Genomic DNA, 15,499 nt, shown 5'->3' with positions numbered 1-15,499 from the left:
TTAAAAAAAAAAAAAGTTTGGCATATTATATATTTTTGTCTGCTTTAATCGCATTTAAAAGTGTGGGATTTTTTTTTTTTTTTTTTTTTTTAAGGTGGAGATTTTATTTACAAGAACACGTTACACTTTTTAATAATAATAAAAAGAAAACATTTGTAAACAAAGCTTCTTAAAAAAAATAAATAAGCGAAAACGCGCAAACACCGCGTTTGGAACTGCGAAAAATACAGTTCCGATTTGACTCATATTAACCGTTCTAGATCGGGCATGCGCACAAGCGAATTTCACTAAGAATGTGTAACTGCGAATTTCGCAGTCCCAAGCAAAGTTTTGCTTTTATGCTTATATGAGTATGGGGACAATTATCGACATTAAGCTTCAGGATTATATATATATATATATATATATATATATATATATATATATATATATATATATATATATATATATATATATATATATAATATGATATATTATCACATACAAAGAAAAAAGAATAAACGTATTCTTTTTAACGTGTATCGATAATAATGAGTAGAAATGACTTGGGGGTGCTGCTGCAGTTCCACAGCTCCAGGCACGAGCCGCCACTGCTGAGGAGTGGAATAACCAGTAACATAAAGCGCCTATATAAGCAAGCGATGTATGGGTTTGAAAACAGTTTGACAGCATGGATAAAGAAAGTAGGTAATTTTAAAGTAATGGTTATTTTCAGGAGGAATTCGCAGTTAACAGTTCTGAATTTTCTAAGGCTTGGAATGTTAGGGCATTATCAAAAAATAATAATTGGTGCATATTGCAGTTTAGGACGTGTAAGGGGCGCTATGTGATTTCGAACTGATTATGTTCGAATTTTTTTCATGTGTTTGCATTATGAAATTACCTCATAATTATCCTTATTGCCTCTGATATGCAAAGACGACAGGATAGCCCATTTTATGGAGAAAAAGTGTGTTTTTAGATCTCAGATTTCTGGTTAAAGTAGTTAGAGATATTCCTTGTTCATTATCATTATTGTCGTTATTAAATGAATATACATGAATATGCATAATTTTATTGAAGTAGAGGTCACGCTAATGTAAGTATGTAATTTAAGAGGCGTCTGTATTGTGCTGTCCATGAGAATACTTCTATTAAGCTTAGGGATGGGGTAAATTGTTAAGTTTAAACGATTTGGATTAGTTCTCGTTTGGGTTGTGATAGTGAGGATTATAGAGTTGGTAATCAGGGTGGTAATTATGGAGTTTACGTTTTGGGAAATTATTGGGTGAATTTCTATTATTATTACTATTGTAGGTATTAATAAGTAAACACGCGGATCATTTAATGGAACTGAATTATGAATATTTAATGAAGGGGAAATTGGAGTAGGTGAAAGATTACTTCGATCAATTAGGGAATTATTTGGTTATAATTCAGTTATAGTGCATGAATAAATTATATCTTTGTGGATACATTCATTATTGAGTGGACATTACTGTTTATTTTGGCAATCGCAATTGTTTCTGGGAGTAATGGGGAGAATTGATTGAGCTGCTTTAATTTTGTTATTATTCGATGCGAGTATTTTGGGGGCTAGGTTAGACATTGCAAAGTATGGAATTTTACTTGAATTTTTATTACTATATAGTAAGTAATAGTACTATATCTATGTGGGTATTTGAAAGATTTTTCTTCTTGTGTACTGGTTTTGATATTGTTAAAAGAGAGGTTGAACTAGATATTTTTCTTTCACCTTAAATAGTTAGATGGGTTAGAAAGGTCCGGTTTAATCGGTTGGTTTAGCTTGTATTGCTTATTATTGTTTGTATTAGATGGTATTCCTATATTTGTTCTCCATTCGTGTCATACTTTGCATGATTATGGATTTTAAACTGTGTGTGTCCTAGTTGAATTTCATTTTCTGTGTTTAGCCTGAATTTTGTACAGCATTGTTAAAGAAAGTGGAATTTTGGTCTGGTCGTTTACTTCTTTGTCTTCTTTAGCCTTCCTTATTGAATCTAATCAAACAGCTCGGCAATCAAAACTGCCCCAAAAGAGCCCCTTCATTAATAAATATGAAGTTCCATATACAGACATAAAAGATAAACACCCATCTAGGTATTTACCTCCATCCCACTGCGGGGGAATGTGACACATGATCGGAAGATGGGGAAAATTAAGCCAGCGCCCCTAAAGCAGTCTGACTCTGCAAACAATGTCTGCATAACATTGTCAGCATTCCTCAATGAAGACACCTCAGGCAACAAGCAATAAACTTTGCCACTCAAAAAGAGATGAAGCCTAGAAAAGTGAGCTTCCTAAGACTATTCAGAACAAATACCACACTCTGATAGCTAAAGAGTCGCTGAAATAGACCAGTTTCTGGTGGACTGATTGTCGAGATTCAGAACCTGGTGTGTACCCCTAATCGTAATTGAACATCAAATGAATGATGCCAGGCAGTACAGTTGTATACATCTGCAAAAAATGCAATTTGGATGAAACAATAATGTTGATGACACTAAAACTGATATAACAGAATAGAGAAAGTTCTGTAAGAAAGCTCAAAGGGGGGGGGTCATCTTCTCTCGACCTCGTATTGACTACACAAAAGCCATCATTAATTCTTTCATCATAAGAAGACGCCACTATAGTGTACGACTTGTTAAGTCCGATATAGAGTGAAACACTTTATGTTAAAGTGTGCTGATTTTGCTCTCGTGCAACAAAAATTATGCAATGTTAGTACTATAAAGAAATGATCTAATTACGGCAGAGTGGAAATCATGATGTCCTTTTTAAAAACTGTGGGTTTATACCTCAAAATATAATGTCTTCAAGTCCAATAAAGCAAACTACCCTATTGATTAAAAAAAAACGTGAACTTTATTGTGTTACGAAAACAATTATAACCTATGGTTAAGTTTTAATGAGCTAAATTACCACCACACACACTATTCAAGCGACTATTGGAGAATAAGACTTTAACTTTAGACATGCCTGTTGATCAAGCTCGGGCACTGGATTATGCCCAAAGGCACTCAGAAATTTATACTAGTCATTTATTGACTGTAGTTGGTACAGTGTCGGAACAGTCCAGTGCTTTGAATGTAGTGAGTGAATATTATCCAGTGGCAATAGGATCTACATTAACTTCTTCGAGTTGTCATCATGTTCTTCTTGATTCATTCTACATATTGTCACATCATCCAAATAAGAGAAGGTGCCGACTGACCCTTCCTGTTAATGGAAGAATCCATTATTTTTGGAAGCCTGAAAATCCATTGATAACTTCAAAAGGCACACATGTAAACTTGTAGCTTCAAACTTCAAATGCTGTATAAAAACGATCTTCTTTTTTTATAGGAATTTAGTTGTATCCACTCTTTAGGTCTATAGTACTAAACACTTTATACTTATCAATCATATGTACTAAGTCATCAATATGTGGTAATGGATAACTGTCAAGTAAAGTCAATTTGTTAATGCTTTCAGGGTAATCAATTGCTAAGCACATTTTTATTGACTGACCCTTGACAACAACAGCTTAAGCTCTCCAATGAGATATGCTAGATTCTATAATATCATCCTTAAGAAGTCTTTGTGCTTCCTTTCCAATGAACCTACGGCCACAGAATGAGTAGCTTTTAGACGTGGTAGTAATACGAGAACACTCAGCCTTCAAGTTTGCAAACAACCAAGGAGGAACAATTTCAACACTATTCAGATTGTACATAATATGTTCTGGGCCACACTGTTGTGCAGTTTCTGAAAATCATAACCTAGGATTATATCACAACAATAGGATTATATCACAACAATAGGATTATATCACAACACAGTCGGGGGAAAACAGAGTCACACACTAATAATCCTGGTTATTCACCACTAAATTAACTTTACAAATGCCTTTTGTTTCAACAGATAATGATGTGGAAGCCATTTTTACTTTATTTTTAGCTTAGCAGACCTTTAAAAAGAATGATTCAACAATTCGTGGATGCACAAAATTTCTTGAACTACCTTATCAACAAGTCCATCCACGTCCCAACCATTTATGCATACCTTAGTGATGACATTTGATAGAGTGGAAGGAACAGCACCAAAGATGATGACTGCCAAGTACATAGATTGGATGTTATTCTCATTCATTTCAAGAGAGTCACCAATATTTCTGGTTTCAAGATGTTGAAGAAGTTGATGTAGACTCTTGTTGCAGTTACCACTGGAGAAGATTCGCTTGCTGCATCCACAGCCCTGAACTGTTCTGACACTGCAACAACCACAGCTGACTACTGACTAGTATAAATTTCTGAATTCTTTGGGTAAAATCCAATGCTCAGGCTTTATCAACAGCCATGTCTAATTCTTATTCTCCAATAGTCCCCGTCTAACCCAGCAATAAATGTATCTGCTAACTGTAATGGCTTAAAAATTACTGTTTTTGCTGAGCACCTTCAATGACAGTAAATATGCATCCAGAGTTTTACTGACTTTTGACGTTGTGTAGCCCACAATAAATAAACATGAATTTATAAGACCAAAAAATTCATCCTGGACTGCCCTTTGGCGCCCATGGCGCAGTGGATAGAGATGTTGAATTTCTATGGGTCCAGGTGAGTATTGTCTGAAGATAGCGGTTTCAATCCTACCCAAGACTGGTCGAACATGATAAGACGACAACAACTATGGAAGACAGTAATTGCTGAGAATGCAGTTAGGAAATTCGGAGTTCCTATCCTATCGTGGTAAGGAATAATCTAAGGCTTTTGACCGGGTATGGCACAAGGGTCTCCTCAGGAAAATTAAATCATATGGTATCACTGGTAGAATACTTAACATAATTAAATCCTTCTTAGATAAGAGAAAAATCCAGGTTGTCCTCGACGGTCGTACATCTAAACAGTGTGATATAAATGTGGGAATGCCTCAGGGGTCTATCCTTGGACCTTTATTGTTCCTAATATTTATTAATGACCTCCCCGACAAAACTGCCTCTGAGATGGGTATATATGCTGATGACACTACACTCTATAACAGGCATGACAGGAAAACAAATGAACACATATCTAAAGAAATGGCAAAAACACTAGAGGATGACCTCCAATCTGTAGTGGAATGGGGACATAAATGGACGGTCACATTCAATGCTGCCAAGACTAAACTAGTTTCTTTCAATAATTACAAGAAACCTTCTCTGCCACCAATAACAATGGCCAGTGACTCCCTGTCTGAGAGTACATCTTTCAAACTGCTTGGCCTAACGTTCACAGGAAACATGAGCTGGAACAATTATATTGAAAACATTGCCAGGGCCGCTGCGAAAAAGGTAGGCTCTCTCTACCGTACCAGAAAACTACTAACACCCGAAAGTATCCTGTACCTCTATAAGGCCACCATTCGCCCATGTATGGAGTATTGTTGTCACATTTGGGCTGGTGCATCTGCTACTAGTCTCTCGCTCCTAGACAAGGTTAAAAAAGAGTCACCAATCTGATAGGCCCTGAACTGGCATCTAAGCTTCAGCCTCTGTCCCATCGACGAAGCGTTGCATCCCTCTGCCTTTTCTACAAGTATTTTAATGGTGAATGCTCTAACTAACTGCAGACACTTGTGCCCCCACGACGTAGACACCTTCGACAAACCCGACAGGCAGGTGAATCCCACCCCCACACAGTAGAGATCCCTAGATGTAAAAGATCTTTCTACTCCAGTAGTTTCTTCCTCAGAACCGCTAGACTCTGGAATTCCATTCCAGGTTCCTGCTTCCCTAACTGTACTGACATGCAGAAGTTCAAGTGCAACGTGAACCGACATCTTGCTGCCCAAATCCCAACATAGTGCCCTAGTAGTGGCTGCCCCTGATAGTAGCCCCCTACACCGAAGTGGCAATGTGCCTTGTTTGGGGTGAAAATGTAATAAAAAACAAAAAATTGGCCGAAACATTGTGAAACAACAATTAAAAGATAATGATAATAGTCTGCAATAAACAAAGAAACGTATAAAATATTTATAAACATCTAAAAGAAATTAATCCACAAATAATCTATATGTAAGATTGAAGTTCTTGTTTGAAAATACTCTGAAGCTCAAGCATAAAATCTTTTTACCAAGATAAATGAAGTCGGTATTAAATAACTTGAAAGGATTGATATGCTGTAAATAAAACAAAATGAGACAAATCGTAAGAAGTCACTGGGTACGTTATGATTAAAATCTGTGATAGCAAGGCACTTTTGTTCATTGTTAAAACTGTCATGGCTGATCTTGCTCACTGCAAAGATGACACTGCCCTTTTCATTGTTAGGTTAACATCAGATTTAAAATCTATTTTTTATTTTATTATTTTTATTTTAGGCTGTGTTTAACACTTTATAAAACTGAACCACGTTTATCAAGGATGGACATTAAACACTGCTCATTATTAGTTAAATCCTATTGAAACGTGACTCCTTTTTAAAAAAACGTTTTTATATTATTGTAAATTTTTACCATAAAATCATTATCAGTTTTTCCTTGAAAATTATACATCCAGATGATCTTATTTTGTATCACTTAGTCTTTAATATTATCGTTCCACAATTTACTTGCATGTAGGTTAATTGTACATACTTTAATGGAGATATATCTTTGACATACTCGTTATTAGGATTGTAAGTGTTAGGTGCCAATGGAGTAATTTTATGCAATTTCTGCCATTAGCCTCATCAGTGTGGAGCAAGGAAAGTTAATCATGCATGTCTATGACGTAGTATGATGAGGTGTGGAAATGAAACCTGGCCAGTGATTTTTAAAGACATCTGGTGCAAAGAGCGAAATGATATGAAAATAATACAGTGGATGTCTAATATGAGTCTCAGAGACAAGTTTAGTTCTTGAGATTAGAAAAAGATTATATCTGAACAGTATTGGGAGATGTGTGCAGAACAAGAAACTTTGTTGGTTTGGTCACATTGAAAGAATGGATAAGAATTTTTGGGCTAGTAAATGTAGAAGAGTTGAGATCGCTATATCAGTGACAGGAGAAGATCAAGGTAAAAATAGGAGGAAATGATAAGGATGAACTTGAGGGAAAGAGGGATAAATAAAGACCTGGCTAGACAAAGGTTTGTTTAAACGTCAATTTTTAAAAGGATCAAAATTATTTTGGTAACACTGAGTTTGAATAAAAGTTTATTTTCCTGGTACTGAGGTCGAATGATTCATTTTAGCTGAGTATTTAACAAAAGTAAAATCATGAAATAATATCTGGAAATAAATTTATCTTGTTTTTCTTTAATATTTTTAGCCGCTTGCAAACAAGGGGAATTCTTGAATGGAACCATTTGTCGTGATTGTCCTGCTGGAACATATCAAGATGAAATATGGCAAGAGTCTTGCATTCTATGCCCTTCAGATACATGGACACGTGGAGATGGTAACAAAGATAATTCTTCTTGTGAAGGTAGGTTTCGAATCGATATATACGAAAATTTGATTGAAATGAAAATACTTTTCACTAACAGGTCTACCGATATTGCTCGGGGATATGGAAAAATGAAGGCGTCCAAAACAAAATAATAATAGACTGAAATTTAAAAAAATGATTTTTAAAAGACTTTGTTATATGAGTTGAACTTTAAAACAAATTATTAGTAAAGCTTTGGCCAGAGAAAAAATATTTCTCAGAAAACAAAGCCGTAGAACAATATACTTTATTAAAGTTTTAAGCTACTACTCTTGCTATTAAGCCAATAATTATTGAAAATGTCTTCATTTTAAGAATCTTTTCGGAGGGATCAAGCATTTTTCTTAAAGAAATTGAATAGAAATTCAATTTTTTGCTACTAACATGGTGGAACCATAAAAAAGGTTTGGCAGAATCAAATATTGATTTGTCAGAATCAAATATTGATTTGTCAGAATCAAAACATTTGGATGATAAAAATGGAGTAACTGCTCCTCCTTCATTATATAGAATATATTTGAGAATAAGGTCAATAAAAAAGACAAGGTAGATAACATTAGAACAATTCATACATGAAATCCAATTGCATAAGAGGAGAAAGTAGTTTTAGCTTTAGGTAATTATAAGCTCGTTGACAGATGGAATCAAATTAAAGAGAGCAAATGTTATTTTTATGAATACATTTTTTTCAAAAGCACAGTTTTTTTAATTTTTTTTCTCTCTCTCTCTCTCTCTCTCTCTCTTTCTTTCTTTCTCACCAACGTATTAAGTCAAAATATTGATGAAATAAAACGCCAGATGTACAAAAACAAAACAAAAAAAAAACAAACAAACAAAGTATCAAGTTTATAGCAAACACCTAGAAGACGTTATCAAAAGAAATTTGGAAATGAACGAAATGTTTGACCTTCTATACACAGGAAAAGTCTCTTCTATTAATTCTTCAAATGCACAAATCACCTGCAGGTAAAAGGTTTATTGTTGCACGAAGCACATGCAGCACTATGCAACTTCCAAAAGCGGTCTCAAGACACTTTAACCTGCTTTAATATAAGCAAACAAGAAATTTCTATCACAGAAGTATGTTTTACTTAAAATGTAATAAATTTTGAATTGTGGATGTAGAGGAATTTAGGAAAAGAACACCGGTTTATATAGACACCGGGGAGTGACTTCCCTTTGGAAAAAGACAAAGATGTTTCAGCCTAGACAAGAAATGTAAGGCTTTACCCCGGTGAGAACATTGTCTCAAAGTAGGACTTTAACCACTTCTAAGTGAGTACCAGATTATTGTTATTCTGTATTTGTGATGTTACCTGACTTTCATGTTTGTCAATTTGTGATAAAATGTATATTTATGTATCTGCAAACTATCTGCGTTTGTTAAGTATTTATGTTTGTAAGCATTTTTAGTTTCAGTGATTCAACCGACTATGAAACCCTAACATTTACATGGACAACACTCATTCAGTACTTCAGAAATTGGATAGACTAAATAATTACTCTGCAGTTAGGAATCTCCATATTTGATTTTACAATTTTGTACACAAAAAATTGAACATGAGAACTTGATAGATATTCTAAACAAGATTATTGAGAAAAGAGAAAGAAGTTCATTTCATGTTCAATCAAGAAGGCAGCTTGATGTTATCACTTAACCTCTCCCTGGGTCAACCTCTTGGACAGGCCCCAGGGATATCAAAGTTAATGATTCTTCTTGACCATCTGTCAACTACTATGCGTTGGATGTGGCCAAACCATATAAATCTACTCCAGTGTAGAGTCTTATTCTACTGAACTGAGGTCTAGCCTGGATCTCAGCTCATTTCATATTCAAGCAAGAAATCATTTTGGATTTGAAAGGCAGCAAAAAAAAAAAACCCCAAAATGTTTCGAAATCTTTACTCAAATTTACTCCTAGTCTTTTACTTGAAAATTGCTATTTTTATGTAGTAGTGGAAAAATCTTTAACAAAGGTTAAAATTAAGAGAAAGGAAAACAGAAGCCTTACCTGTGTGTGTGTGTGTGCACCAGGCGGGGTTGGATGAGAAAGAGAGGTGGGCAAGTAAATCTGTGTCCTTGACGATTGTCGATGCTAGTCACATTGGTGGATTTCGAGCCATGCATTTGTTGACTCATTGCTACAATTTTTTTCTCGAGTTGGACAAAGAAGAATAATTGATATGAGGATTGATGTATGCCAGGGCTTATCCATTAAAACAGACGAAAATGAAAACTTTCAATAGAACTTCAAATTTATTGATGAGCTTGAAAATGAATCTTGAGCACAAAAGAAACAGGATTATATTTCTGGATCTGGAAATTGAGATTCACAAAGGTGAATTTTGGTATAATTATTTGAGAAGCAAGATGTATTTAATTCTGATATTGTTCACATACCATAACTAGATAGCAATATACTTTTATTCACTTTTCTGTTTACTGTCAATACACAAGGGCGAGACTAACCGCGAGAATTCCTGAGATTTGAGAAGAATAAAAGACCAAACTCGGACGGATAGACGACGGTGCTTTTGCTCAACCAGAGAAAACGGTGAGAGGAGAGGAAAGTTCCTTCCTAAAAAAAGTTCCGGCTCAAAGTGAGAAAGAAAGTTGGCTGAAGGGCCCAGCAGTTTTTACTATTTTAAACTCATTAATATCCCTTTAAGTTACTCCCAAGTAAAAAGTTGCTTTTTTCTACTTCCCTCTTCCGGTTGGTCTTTACTTCCTTTTTGCAACCACTGGCGACACAGCACGCCTTTTTCTCCTTTATTCTCTCCCAACCTCGGCATACACGGTATTTTTCATTCATTTCTTCTTCTGGACAATGTGTTTGTTTACTTTATATTATGGATTATGATACAATATGCCTCTTTTTAAACAAACTTCTTCAAGGTATATTCCCAGTTGGTATGTAAGGAGTTACTTATTTGGGATCATGTCAAATGATGGGAGGCAGCAAGATGTCTGTTCATATTGCATTTAAATTTCTGCATGTCAGTATAGTCAGAGAAGCAGGAAACAGATTGGGGAATTCCAAAGTCTAGTAGCTTGAGTGAATAAATTATTAGAGTAGAAGAGTTTCCGGATTCTAGGAAGTTCAACAGTGAAGGGGTGGGATTTTGCTGCTTGTCGGGCTAGTCAAGAGTATGAACGTTCTATGAGTTTATGAGAGCATATTCCATAAAAATACTTTTAAAACAGACACAGGGATGCAACATTGCAGAAGCGATGGAACAAAGGAGTTTAGCTGATAGAACAGAACCTATTAAATTTGAGACTCTCTCTTATACTAATTAGGGAGATTAATTTGTCAGTATCACTGACATTTGTTAAGCTTCTTGACAGTATGTTCTTTAGCTTCAAAATGTCTGGTAGAATTCATAATTTGTAATAGCTAATGTAAATTTACTCCTTTCCAAGACACCCAATCTTGACTAAGCTGCCATCTTGTCAATAGAAATTACAACAACAACAAATAAAATGAAGATCATTCTGAACAGAATTCTTTTTCTCTATAGACAAGAGGAGACAACTTAAAAGTCTTAACTCAACATTGCTGGTGAATTCTTGTCAAAACTAGAGTTTCTAATAAATAAACAAAAAACAAAAAAACAACTAGAGCAATACAAATCTAAAAAAAACGTTAACACAAACAAACTACTAACTAATTCACCTCCTCCCTTGAGAATCCCCTTGATAAACATTAGAACTAAATTCAATGGTGTAAAATCCCTTTTTTCACGTACATTGCCCAGATATTTTCGCACTTAAAACTTAATCGCTAATCGTTTTAATAGCCATGATAAGACCCACTCTTCCATAAAGACTCTTACAATATGCTTACAATTAACAAATCAATGTAATTGAGGACTTTAATGTCAACTACATGGATTGGTTCAGTTTATCGAACTCACAGACTTTCATCTTCCTGACCTGGGTTTTTAGATTGTGAGGACCAGCAAGCCTCACTTCTTGATTTATTCTTGACCACACTACTTGAACATTGTGTGACAGATGGCCATAGACCATTCAGGAATTCTTGTAATAATAGTTATATTATAAACCCTGAACTGAAGTGTTGCTACTCAAGACAACATGACATTACCAACATACTGATTGAGAAACCCTTTCACCAGAGATGCGCTTTGGAGGAAAACTTTGTTCTCCTTACTAAGCAACCTCTCTCAAGTTTCATTTCAACCTGTGCAGTTGCTAATGTGCATAAACAGCAAACATTCTGCCGCTTCAGCCATCATAAATCAGCAGAGAATAGACAAAAAATTGTAGCATCCAAAAACCACAGCTAAGAATAGATGTGTTGATATTACTAGAAATCGCATTACAGGAATTAAGAATTCACGATTTCTGGAAAATTCATAATCGTGGGTCAATCAACAATTAACACGAAGTCATTTGTATGGCAACGAATGAGGCTGAACTGTTTGCTTAGTAGTTGGACCTAAACTCTTCCCTGGACTTTGCCAACCACTTTCTTGCATAAAGATACCATTAAAAGAATTAAATCATACAGGTCTTAATTTGTGTAATATAATATGATTCTTGACAGCTAAAAGAAGGTCCAGTTTTTTTCTTGATAGCTATACATCCAAACATCATCACATTAATGTGGGTGTTCCTCAGGAATCGATACTTGAACATTTATTATTCCTGATCATCATTAACTGTCTCCCAATTTTTGCATCCGAGATGGGTATATTGTTGAAAAACCTATCAATATAGAAATTCGCATGGGGGTGATGGTTGTACAACTCCGCCATTTTTTTTTAAATCTACGTTGAATTGGCTTACAAAACTTACGTTTTAAATTTGCAATTAAACAATACTTTTATCATTCTTAGCATTCTTAGTTCGTGAGAGGGGAATCTATCACCATACTTTCCCTTAAACACGTCTGTTGGACTTTTATTAAGTAGAATACTTAATAATTTTTTTTTTTTTAATGAAGAGTACAAAACGCATTGTGGATGCGTTATCGGCAGCTCCTGTTACTCTTGCTTCTTCTTATTTGTCCCTCAGTCCTCATTTTTTAATGAGTGATTTTTCTGACAAAGGGAGAAGAAAAAGCTGTTTTCTAGGTTGGCAGTATTTTGCGCGAACAGTTGGCAGAAATGGCGGAAATTTTCCGTTTCTATGTCTATCCTTGTAGCCATGTCACTAGTAAGGGTGCTGGAGGTAAACGTTTTGTCTGGGCTGACGTTATCCGCCTGATAGTCAGGAACCCGAACCTTGGATTAACCACTAAGGAGGCTGTCCTATCAGCAGGTGCAAAGTACTGGGGCTACTGTATTGCCATTTGGTGAATGGAATCTGGACCATGCAGTAGCTTCTGGTGGGGCCTCTCGATGCCATACTAGTGGGTAATTGTTACGGCTTCACCTTATCATTAGCTACAAATAAAAAAATTAAAAATTCTTCGTTTCTTTTTTTCTCTTAGTTTCCCCTCTCTGTCTTGCTCTAAGTAAATCTAATGACCTAGTCCACAAATTCCAAAATTTCATCATGACAAATTTCAAGAAAAAATACACGATTAAACCCGGTTCTCCAACTTCCAACGTAGACCCCTACTACCATGTCTCCTTCTCCAACATCAAGGGTCTACGTTCTAACCTTCCAGAGGTTGAAACCCAATTACAGGAGACTAAACCAGACCTTTTATTTTTAAGTGAAACTGGCATTGGACAGGCTATTTCCCTAGAAGAGTTCGTAATTAAAGGATACTCTAACTTAACTTCTAAATCTGACCCCCAAGATCGCCATGGGCATGGAATATGTGCCTATATTAGGGATAGCTTTCCATGTGGTAGGGACATCTCCAGGGAAGAACCTAACTTACCCTATATGTGCTTCCGGGTTGTATTAGCTCACACAACGGCATATATATTTACTCTCTATCGCCCCCATAACAGCGGAGTTACTATCTTTCAAAGCATATCTGAGAAAATTGACCAAGTCTTATCTGCTTATTCTTCAGCTAACATTCACGTATGTGGTGACTTCAATGTTCACAACGTCGAATGGTTGACCCACTCTAACAAGACCGATGATGAGGGGACGTTCTGTCATGATTTCTCCATTGCCTATGACCTCACTCAGATTGTTCAGGAACCCACCCGTGTGCCCGACAATGATGGCCAGTATGCGAGCCTACTAGACCTTTTTCTCACAACTTGCCCTGAACTATGTTCAGTTTCTGTTCTGTCGCCTCTTGGCTCTTCCGACCACTCTGTTGTATCAATTAAGATAAAAATGAAATGTAATAAGTCCCCAGACGTACCTCTCCATCGTACAGTATATCGATACACTAAGGCTGACTGGGATAGCTTCCGTACATTTATATATGATCTACCTCTGCATTCCATGTTTAAAAAGGATGTGTCCTCTATAGTATTAGACCTGACGGAATGGTTAATTATAGGTATTGACCGTTTCATACCCTCGAAAAAGTTTCAGCAAAAACCTAACAGCCAGCCATGGTTCTCTCCAGAATGTGCTGCTGCCATTGCACACAGAAATCACTTTTTCCACTGTTTCCAACGTAATAGATGTATGGAAACTAAAGCCGCTTTCAGGACTGCCAGCAACCATTGTAAGAAAGTAATAAAGAATGCAAGAGAGTTGTATGCTCAATCTGTTAAGTCCAAAGTAGCTGAGCAGCGGCTTGGTTCCCACCAGTTTTGGCAAATAGCAAACAGAATCCTGAACAGAAGCGTGTGCTCCATCCCAACTATTATCAATGGACCTGAGGTAATCTCGTGAGCATCAGACAAAGCCAAACTCTTTGTCAAGAACTTTGCAGCTAATTTTACCCTTTGCAATCAAGGCCGCCAACCCCCAATGTTTCCTCCTGTATCAGAAAACACGCTATATGATATACGTATATCTGTACGTGATGTTGCCAAGCTAATCAAAAACCTTGATTCCAGTAAAGCAACTGGCCCTGACGGTATTCCAATTATAGTACTCAAAAAACTTCAACCTGAACTAGCGCCCATACTTACAAAAGTGTTTAAACGTTGTCTTAAGGAAAATAGTTTCCCATCTCCCTGGAAAATTTCATCAGTATGCCCTGTATTTAAGAATTCAGGTGATCGCTCATCCCCCTCTCAGTACAGGCCAATAAGTCTCCTGTGCGTCATGAGTAAGTTGTTGGAATCTGTGTTAAATACAGAAGTAATCAAACATCTCAACAAAAATAACCTTCTTAGTGACACTCAATATGGTTTCCGTTCTGCTAGATCTACAGCAGATGTGCTTACAGTTATATCTCATAGGATTAGCAAATCTCTCGACGGAGGCAACCTTTCTAGGGCAATTGCTCTTGACATATCTAAGGCTTTTGATAGGGTATGGCATAAAGGTTTACTTCATAAGATCTCTAGCTATGGTATTGCTGGAAATGTCTTCTCAATTATTAAATCATTTCTTTCTGATAGGTTCATAAGAGTAGTAGTTGAGGGGCAAAAATCAGAAGATCACAGTATTAATGCCGGTGTCCCTCAGGGGTCCATCCTGGGCCCAACTCTTTTCCTGATCTACATTAATGATCTTCCAAATCACATCCTTACATCATTTGTAGACATTTATGCTGACGACACTACCATTTATGGTAGCACATCTAAGACAGTAAACGACCAAGTTCTCTCCAATTCTCTCTCCTCTGATCTTGAGCACGTAGTACAATGGGGTAAGGAGTGGCTGGTTACTTTTAATGCATCTAAAACCAAGCTTCTCTCTTTACATCATCAACATTCTGATCCACATCTGGCATCAATTGAAATGAATGGCTCTCGTCTTGAGGAGGCCTCAAGTTTTGACAAGCTTCTTGGCTTGACCATTATTCTTGCCAAGGCCGCTGGAAAAATGGTGGGATCTTTCTATCAATCTGGTAGATATCTCACTGCTGATGCTATTCTCTATCTATATAAGAGCCAGGTACGTCCAAGGATGGAATACTGTTGCCACATCTAGGCAGGAGCTGCTAGAAAGGACTTGGCCTGCCTTGATAGAGTTCAAAATAGACTTCGTAGCCTCGTAGGAGATGTCCTT

At 36.3% G+C, this 15,499-nt stretch overlaps 1 protein-coding gene across 1 annotated transcript in view; it reads left to right on the top strand.

Moving 5' to 3' along the window:
* The window catches only part of LOC145266449 (uncharacterized), a 303,389-nt gene that overhangs the window by 66,115 nt on the left and 221,775 nt on the right, over nucleotides 1-15,499 (top strand). Inside the window, exon 9 of the mRNA XM_080122125.1 lies at nucleotides 7,271-7,426. Within this exon, the coding sequence (XP_079978251.1) occupies nucleotides 7,271-7,426 (156 nt within the window). The remainder of the gene's footprint in view (nucleotides 1-7,270; nucleotides 7,427-15,499) is intronic.

The sequence above is a fragment of the Euprymna scolopes genome, chromosome 41, assembly GCF_053919585.1.
Source record: "Euprymna scolopes isolate OS-2025 chromosome 41, ASM5391958v1, whole genome shotgun sequence".
Taxonomy (NCBI): Eukaryota; Metazoa; Mollusca; class Cephalopoda; order Sepiida; family Sepiolidae; genus Euprymna; species Euprymna scolopes.
This window is presented reverse-complemented; position numbering and strand designations above follow the sequence as displayed.